The sequence below is a fragment of the Entamoeba dispar genome, genomic scaffold (genome assembly GCF_000209125.1).
Source record: "Entamoeba dispar SAW760 scf_1105229462229 genomic scaffold, whole genome shotgun sequence".
Classification (NCBI taxonomy): domain Eukaryota; phylum Evosea; order Mastigamoebida; family Endamoebidae; genus Entamoeba; species Entamoeba dispar.
The window spans coordinates 37,481-46,802 of NW_001855088.1; the positions used below are offsets into that span (position 1 = coordinate 37,481).

Below are 9,322 nucleotides of genomic sequence, written 5' to 3' on the forward strand. Positions count from 1 at the left end.
ATTGTTATTATAATGATAACAAATATATTTATAATGAAGAAAATTTAGATACAGACTATTCATGTCCTTGTAATATGAATAATGGAGTATTTTGTATTATTGATATATTATCAAATAATGAAATATTTAAATTAGATAAAAAGACAAGTGAATTAATTATTAAAGAATCAATAAATATTGAAATGGAAGAATCAACAATCATTTTAACTATTTTAGAAAATGATATAAATATTAACATTAATGGTAATAAAAATTTAATTCATTTAAGTTCAAATAATTCGACTAGAATTTCTTTTACAGGAACAGAAAATACTGTTAATATTTTAACAAATGGATTAACACTACAACCAATTAATAGTAATTCTTTAATAGTTACTAATAGCGAAATAAATTATTGTACTATTTTATATTTTAATGAATTACGTTCTTTTAGTTGTTTAAAATGTGGAGATTATATTCCAAATAATGGAGAATGTCCAAAACATAATATTATTAAGAATTGTTTAAAATATATTAATAGTGGGCAATGTGTAGAATGCAAAGAAGGGTATTATTTGGTTATTGATGAAAAAAATCAAGCTCAATGTAACAAATGTGGAGAAGGTTGTTTAAGATGTACTTCTAGTAGCTGTATACAATGTGCAGAAGGAAAAGAAATAAATGGAAATGAGTGTAAAAATGTTAATACTGATAATTGTGAAATATATAAAAATGAATATTGTTTAAAATGTCCAAAAGGAACATTTAGTCAAGATTTACAAAATTGCAAAGAAGAATGTAATGAATCATGTGAATTATGTTATTCTGATAATTCAATGTGTCCAATTTGTAATACAAAAGAATTATATTTTATGAATAATAATGAATGTCAATTAACTAGTTTTGCATTAAGTGTAACTCATAAGAATGAAATTATATGTAAAAGTGGATATCATTCTTCATCTAATAGATGCAAACCATGTTCAGATGGATGTTTAGAATGTGACACCGAAAAATGTATTAAATGTGATGAAAATTATTTATTATCATCAGGAAAATGTTTAAGTAATACTGGATGTAATAAAATAGAAGAAGGAAGATGTTTAAGTTGTAAAGAAGAAAGAAATTATTATAATATAGAAGAACATAAATGTCTCGAAATAGCTTCTGATTGTGAAACAATTGATTTAAAAGGTAATTGTATTGAATATATAACAAAAAAAAGTTATATCAATAATATTAAAGAAAGTTTTATTCAAACAAATGAAGTAGATTGTGTAATGAAAGATGGAGTGTGTAGAGTTTGTCCTGATGGTTATTATTCAAATAGAATAAATTGTAATAAATGTGGAGAAAAATGTATTAGTTGTAAAGATAATACCAATTGTAGATTATGTGAAAAAGGATATAGTGTTGATGAACTTGGAAATTGTGTTAATACAACAATTCCATATTGTACGAATAAAATAGATAATTTCTGTATTAGTTGTGAAAATGGATATTATCCTAATGGAATTACATGCGAGCCATGTATGAATGGATGTATTACATGTATTAGTAAAGATAAATGTCTTCGTTGTTCATCACAATTTTTATTAAATGAAGGCAAGTGTATTACAAATGAAGAAGCAAGAAAAGATAATTGTATTTCAATAGGAACAAATGAATGTAGAGAATGTGAAGAATCATATTATATAAAAGAAGGAAAATGTGAATCATGTGAGGGTATTGTCAAACATTGTTTAAAATGTAATACAATAAAAGAGATTTGTATAAAATGTGAATCAGAATATATAATGATTGATGGAAAATGTATACATTATTCAGAAATGTCACATTGTAAAAATGCATTAGATGGAAATTGTAATGAGTGTGACAATTGGTATGCATTAGCATATGATAGAAAAGGATGTGTAAGATATACATCAGGATGGAGTGTAGCATTAATAATAATAGGAATAACTTTATTTATTGGATTAGTAATATTATTATTAACTATAATTATTATTAACTATAATAAATATGAAGAAAAAATTAAAATGAAAAGGATGAATGGAATTTTTGCATTAAGACATTGTACTGTTACAATGATGAATTATCCTACTGTTCCATCTATTTTAACTAATACCACTTTAATTGAATTCCAAGAAACAATGGAATTAAATAAAGAATATACAAAAGGATTTTATATTGGAAATAAAGGAAAAAATATAGTTGAAATATCATTTAAAATTAATAAAGACCAAAGGTTTAGAATAGAATTTAATCCAGAAAAATTAATTTTACAACCAAATAAATGTTGTTATATTAATTTGTTATTTATGCCATATTGTTCATTTAATATTCAAATTCCATTTCAAATTATTATTGTTGAAGATAATATTAAAAAAGGAATATTAGATTTTAAATTTAGTGCAAATACTATTGAAAGTTATAATATTGATCCTAATTTAATTCAATATGATATGGTATTAAGAGAAAATTATAATATTATTGTAACAAAAGGTTATTACAATAATACACCAGTAATTATTAGAAATATTGGTATGTTTAATTATACTGGTGATGAACAAAAAGAATATGAACAACCTCTTACCATTTTAGAAGCATTAAATTCAAATAATTATATAAGTAATTATATTGGTAAAGTAATGTTATTTAATAGTAATTTAATTATTACTGAATTTGCACCAATGGGAACTTTACAAGATATTATTGATAAAAAATTAGAATTACCTCCTTTATTACGTTCTCGTATTATTCTTGACGCAGCAAAAGGAATAGCACTTCTTCATTCAAAAAATTATTTACATTATAACATTAAACCTGCAAATGTTTTATTAATATCTGATGATTTAAATGAATGTTCTGTTGCTAAAATAACTGATTTTGGTTATCAGTCAAATTATAAAAAATTTAGCAATCATAAAATTGAAGTTATTGATCGCCCTACTTATATTGCACCTGAAATTATGACTGGTCAAAAATTTACTTCAAAGGCTGATATTTATTCTTTTGCTTTAACAATGTATGCTATTGATACTCTTAGTAATCCTTATCCACTTAATGAATTTCCTTATCCTTGGTCTATCTCTAAATTTGTTTGTGTTGGTAGAAGATTACCTCAACACCCAGAAATGGGAAAAGCTTTATATGATATTATTACTAATTCTTGGGAACAATGTCCAGCAGATAGATTTTCAATAGATGAAGTTGTTCATGATTTAAAAAAATTACAAAATTAATTTTAATTCTTCTTATTAATAACATTTTTTTTTTATAAAACAAAAAAAAATAATAAAAATAACATGATTTTTGAAAACAAAATTTAATTGCAAACATAAGGATAAACTGCTTCGTATGATGCTTTATCATCTAATATTCCTGTATGTGTATATTTTCCTAAATTTTTAAATGTTGTTGCTCCAATATTCTTACAAAATTCTAATGAATTTAAATTTACTGTTTCATCTCCATCTCCATATAAAAGTTTACTATCACTATCATAACTTTCATTTTCCATTTCTACTCCTTTAATACTTTCATATCCTGATGATATCATACAATGCATTTTAATAGGGAATGGTAATTTATAATTATATTTTTCATATAATTCTTTCATTCCATGTTGAACTGTATGAAGATAATTTTCTTGAAATTCTTTATCATCTAATGTTTTAATTAATTCTTCTATTTGATCTGCATTATATGTTTTTCCTGTTGATTTAATTTTCATTAAGATTTCTTCTCCAAATATTTTTGTTCCTCCTATTGGTAATAATAATGCAACTGTTTCTGTTCTTCTTGCAAATGGTCTAAGTTTTGATGCTCTAACAGGAAGTCCAAGATTATTTCCTGGAAATGCTGCTGCAATTGCTTTTCCTGATCCAAGGAATGGTGTTGACATTGCAATCCAATTATCAATATATTTATCTGAAAATTCTTTTCCTACATAATCTAAAAATTTATAAAACATTAATCCTCCCATTGAATGGGAAATAACAACTACTTTCCCATATTTATTATATGTATTAATTATTAATTCTTTTGTATCTTCAAACCAATTTCTTTTATGTTTATATTCTCCATATCTATAATATCTCCAATCATATGATGCTCCTACCATATTATCTCCATCTACATATCCTAATTTCTTAAATTTCTTAATTAAATCATGAAAACATTTTGCAAATATGGATAACGGAAAATTGGGATCAATTTCATCACATGCATATGTACTTCCAAATTTAGGAGAAATAATATTAACTCCTTCTATATCAATTTGCTCTTTTGTTTCTGAGTTCCATGTTGGAGTAAGATATCCTAAAGTACAATCATTATTAAATGGATTTAAATCTTTTAAAGCAATCCATAATCTTTGATGATTGAGGTGAGTATCACAATCACTTTGTAAAGGAGTTTGAGAAATATCAGCAATATCTACTTCAGCTTCTAATATTGAAGCAAGAATTCCTGGAATAAATACAATCGGTTTTTTAGCAGGACATTTTTCTGCATAACTGTTTGAGATAAAACATAAAACAATAATGATCAATAACACAACCATAATTTGGATTTAATTGTAATGAGATATTCCTTCTTATTTATAATTTCCAATATTTTTTTTCTTTCCTCACTGAATTTTCTTTATGATATGTTATTCCTATTTTTATTCTTTTTCGATTTTCTAAGCCAAGAATGTCATAAACTTCCCAAACTATCTTTTCTTTATTTTCTCTTTTCCATTTTTCTATTGTATTAAATAGGACGTTCGTACTGTTTCTTTTTTACTTTCTCTTTTTCTTATTATTTATTCATCTTTGGCAGCATTTTGCTGTCAAAATTCATCAATTAAACCATCGATTTTTCTATAGTTTGTATTTAAATCTTTGTAAATCCGTTCAAAATAACAAAAGTGTTATTTTCGTGTGTTTTAAAGAATATTCCTTTTGTTGTTTTTTTTCAAGAGACAAATCTATTTATGTGTTATATAACATTATTAAAAATACATTTCTATTTATTTTTTAGAAAATTGAACAAAAATAACATAGGAAAAAAAATAAGTTTAAACAAAAACTTACTAATAACACTTGAATATACAGACAAAATACAAAGAATTCAATATCCTTTGGTTTGTATAAGGAAAGATAGATCGGTTTTATCAATAAAAATAACAAGTTAATGAGAGGAAAAATAAGGAGTAATTCATAAAAAGAATAACATTGTCTGATAAAATAGTTTTGTAAAATTATTTCTCAAAGATCATCTAAAGTTAAAATACTATCAAAAGAGTAAACATATTTAATATAAATTTGCATTAAGAACGTATATGTCTGAATAAGTAGCTGAAAAAACTTTTTAATTATAGATTCTTATCAAAAGAAAACTGAATTTTAAAATACATACATAAACAAAGTCAATAATTATTATTGTTATTATTATAAACATAATTATTAGCTATCTTTGTTTTTTTTTGATAAATTATTAGTTTTTGCTTGAATAGTCTATTAATTGATAAACTTATATTGGTATATACTTTTGTTTAGTTGATTTACTGATATTTTGGTGTTATTTTAGTGTTTCTGTTTAATTTAGAACTTTGTTTTATTGAATATTGACATTATATAAATAGTTTTATTATTTGTAATAATTAATAATATTTATTACTCTTCATGTAATACTTAACAGATAATTTTATTATTTTATGAAACAGTAATGATAATTATTTAAAACAATACGATTTCACTTCGTTTTATAATAACCAATAACAGTTTTTAACTAGAATAGTTTATATATTATTTTCATCTAGTTTCTATTTATTTATAATATTATTTCATCAACTTATTAGTACAATATCATTTACTGTTTAATTATTAGTATTTTATCTCAACATCAGAAGATGTTGAATTATAAATATCCTAATATCTTTCATTGGTACTTGTTTTATTTATTACTCTCAATTTTTCATCTTAAATTTTGTTTCTATTAGTTTACTCATATTATTATTTTTATTATGAGATGACTAAATAACAGTAGTTTATATTTTCGAATATAACAGTTACTCATTATCTTGAGAAATTATTTATTATTGTTTGTTTTATATAATCTATTATTATTATTCACTCTTCCATATATTGATGTTTGAATTATTTTATTATGTCTAATATTTCCCTGATTTAGTTCATCATATTTCTGTTCTTTAGAATATTCAAAGTGAGTTAATATATCTTTCACAATAAAAATAAATTAAAAGATCAGAAAACAAAGCAAGAACAGAAATAAATCAAAGAAATAAAATGTTGAATTTATTTTACTTATTGATGAATATTTCAATATCCATGTTATAGTTATTAAAATGGGCTTCTTATTAATCTAATGAGTATTATAACCGTCTCGTATTTATTTAGTTTGTTTGGTTTAAACTTTCAAATATCAAAACAAAGTGAAATGGAAGAATTGGTAAATAACAAAATTATTATATAAGTAATAAACCACTTCCAAACATACAATTAATTGAAGAAGTAACAAAACAGTACTAATATCATTGAGGAAGTAATAAGAGTGATATTTGAAAAACAAGAAAAAGAATATCTGAGAGGATAAATGAAGAATTCAGAAGAATGTAGTGATAGAAAAAGGAAAAACAATGACAAGTTAAATAGAAGAAATGAAGAATACAATTGAAGTAATAATGAAAGGTTGTGTTAATGACAAAGAGGTGTTAAGATAAAATAAAGAATAAATTAATAGACAAAATCATTAAAATATAAGAAATGAAAATTGAAGGTTAAAATCAAAACACTAGAAGAAAAATTTAAGATTTAACCAAGAAATTATAGTATTAAAAAAATTTAGAAATAAAAACGAAAAATGGAAAAGAGTGTGGTGAATATACTAAAAGAAAGAAGAGATTGGGGTTATGAAAGAAAAGAAAGAATTAGAAAAAATGGACAGCAAAAAGATTAAGAATTGATACATTTGATTCTAATAATGATAAGTTGAATAAGAGTATTTCAGTCTCTGACAAAACATTGTATGAAAAAGAGCATATATTAATTATTATGAAGATAATAAATAATGGAAATATGATTCTAAATTTAATAAAGTTAATTGTTTTATTAATGACTAAAATTTATTTTTATCTTCACTAAAATTAATGGAAGAATAATCTGGTTTATTTAAATGAATGATGAGATTTGATAGCCGAACTACCATACATTTTTATTTATATAATCAACAAATGACTATTTCTTTTGATTTTGAAAGCGTTGGTAATGAATGTTATAAAATATTATCCTATTGTGATAAACGTTCATATGAATATAAAGAAATAATAAATCTACTTTGTAGAAAATAATATCTAGTTCATTTCACACCAAAAAGATTAACTACTGTTGAAATGAAATGATTTGTATCTTGATATTATTAAAAAAACGAAAAAGTTATTTTTTTAAAGTAGTTATACTAAATTAATCATATTTTTATCTAATCTTAACTCTATTTTTTTCTATTTTAATATTGTGAATAATTAAAAATAAATATAAAATACAAATTAACTATTTGGTCATTCTGGTTGTAGAAAGTAAATTTAAACATGGTTATGTTTGTTCCATTAGATACACAATTCATTAAATATCACGTTTCTTTATTTATATTCATAAATGTTACTAATTAATTAGAATTATATAATAAGAGTTTAATTATAAATATAATCTAGATATAATTAAATTGACAATTTAATACATTTAATGAAATTTGATATTTATTAAATGTTCTTGGTAAATATGATTTATCAATAAATAAAAATTGAATGACTGTTTTATTAAAAACAAAATTATTTTCAAAACTGAACAATATTTTATAGATTGTTATAACTCTCTTGAAATATTTAAAATATGTTCTAACAATATTAAATATGTTCTATATATTGATTGTTGTATTTTATTAAATATCTATTAACAGAAATAGCAATATAGAAACAAAAGTTATTTACTACTAATGCTTTTTAAACAATTAAGATATCATTAACTATTTATGAATAAAGAAATTTAAATAACTATAATTGTTGTAAGAAAAAAACATAAAATATAATTTATAAATCATTAATTTACAACAATTTATAAAAGATGATACAAATAATTAGTCTACTAATTTAGTATATAATAAAAATAAAATAGTATTAGAACACATTAATTATATCATAATATTTGAATTTATGAAAGATAAATATAAAATAATGATAAATATTTAATATGCTCCATTAATTATTTTCTTAATATTATTATTTCTTTTAAATCATCATTTTAAGTATTTATTTTTATAAACTTTGTTTGTTAATTAATAATTCATTATATTTTGATTAAACCTTATTTTATTTGTTCTAAAATTAAAAAAAAATCTCATAATTATTATTAACATAGTACCAATTAAATTTATACTCTTTATTTAACTTATTTTTATTCCAATTATTAATGAATTAATCATAAGTTAAATGTATTTTTAATAATTTTATTTACTATGATAATCTTAAATGATAAAATTATTGTATCAAATTATGGTTAATAAAAATTCTACTGTAATGTTTAACTGTTCATAAAATCTCATTTATTATTTTCTCTATTATTGAGAATAAGAAATGAAACTTTAATTCAATACTATATTCGAAATGGATACTTCTTTTTCTTCAGAACAAATGAAAATATTCAAAAAGATAAATTTGAAATAAGAAAATATATTTTCATGTAATTATAACAACATTCTTAATATAAAAGTAGTTGAAAAATGATAAAACTTAATAGATTACATTAAAATATTCCTTTTATATATTCTTTCATAAGCATTTTTCTTAACTAAAAAACTCTTGTTTATATTTTTGTTATTCATTAAATAGTTAATTCAATAACGAATTTAATAATTAAAACATTTAATTACAAATTTTTTAAGAGTTTAATATAATTTAATATCTTTATTCAATCATTTGATCATAACCTTAACAACTAAAAACTTGATTTCAGAATAAGTTTTAGCTTTTATTCTATACCAAGACTCTATTAATATTAATTGATTGTTTCTATGTAGTAATGTAATTCTATTATAATTAAAGTTTTTTAAATAATTTATAATGACTATTAAAATGTTTAAATAAGAATTAGGTTATCTTTTTTATAAAAAAAATAAAGAAAATCTCAATATTTGTATTTATCATTTTTTCTTATAAATGAAATATTTACTAACTCTCTCAATACAACAAACAATAAACATTTATTAAATGATAACTCTATTTTTAGATTGTATAATAATAATCTCACAATAAACTGAATGAAATGGTTTATTCTAATTCAAA

At 21.5% G+C, this 9,322-nt stretch overlaps 2 protein-coding genes across 2 annotated transcripts in view, besides 19 other annotated features; one reads left to right on the forward strand and one right to left on the reverse strand.

Moving 5' to 3' along the window:
* Positions 1-3,224, forward strand: part of EDI_139530 (serine-threonine protein kinase, putative) — a gene marked incomplete at both ends in the record, with an annotated part of 5,897 nt that extends 2,673 nt beyond the window's left edge. The window contains one exon of the mRNA XM_001739554.1: positions 55-3,224. Within this exon, the coding sequence (XP_001739606.1) occupies positions 55-3,224 (3,170 nt within the window). The remainder of the gene's footprint in view (positions 1-54) is intronic.
* Positions 484-519: a sequence feature (AT_rich).
* Positions 1,960-2,020: a sequence feature (AT_rich).
* Positions 2,588-2,658: a sequence feature (AT_rich).
* Positions 3,202-3,286: a sequence feature (AT_rich).
* Positions 3,287-3,307: 21 nt separating this feature from the next.
* On the reverse strand, positions 3,308-4,546 carry EDI_139540 (phosphatidylcholine-sterol acyltransferase precursor, putative; the record flags this gene model as incomplete). The annotated part of the gene is made up of 1 exon (XM_001739555.1): positions 3,308-4,546. One exon carries the CDS (start codon positions 4,544-4,546, stop codon positions 3,308-3,310), a length of 1,239 nt encoding a protein of 412 aa, XP_001739607.1.
* Positions 3,566-3,594: a sequence feature (AT_rich).
* Positions 3,995-4,023: a sequence feature (AT_rich).
* An 852-nt stretch (positions 4,547-5,398) lies between the features above and the next one.
* Positions 5,399-5,435: a microsatellite.
* A 163-nt stretch (positions 5,436-5,598) lies between these two features.
* Positions 5,599-5,645: a sequence feature (AT_rich).
* A 147-nt stretch (positions 5,646-5,792) lies between these two features.
* Positions 5,793-5,813: a sequence feature (AT_rich).
* A 107-nt stretch (positions 5,814-5,920) lies between these two features.
* Positions 5,921-5,992: a microsatellite.
* A 62-nt stretch (positions 5,993-6,054) lies between these two features.
* Positions 6,055-6,099: a sequence feature (AT_rich).
* Positions 6,100-6,898: 799 nt separating this feature from the next.
* Positions 6,899-7,406: a repeat region.
* A 71-nt stretch (positions 7,407-7,477) lies between these two features.
* Positions 7,478-7,535: a sequence feature (AT_rich).
* An 88-nt stretch (positions 7,536-7,623) lies between these two features.
* Positions 7,624-7,750: a sequence feature (AT_rich).
* A 258-nt stretch (positions 7,751-8,008) lies between these two features.
* Positions 8,009-8,104: a sequence feature (AT_rich).
* A 23-nt stretch (positions 8,105-8,127) lies between these two features.
* Positions 8,128-8,394: a sequence feature (AT_rich).
* A 9-nt stretch (positions 8,395-8,403) lies between these two features.
* Positions 8,404-8,523: a sequence feature (AT_rich).
* Positions 8,524-8,883: 360 nt separating this feature from the next.
* Positions 8,884-8,942: a sequence feature (AT_rich).
* Positions 8,943-9,068: 126 nt separating this feature from the next.
* Positions 9,069-9,208: a sequence feature (AT_rich).
* Positions 9,209-9,322: the final 114 nt, after the last annotated feature.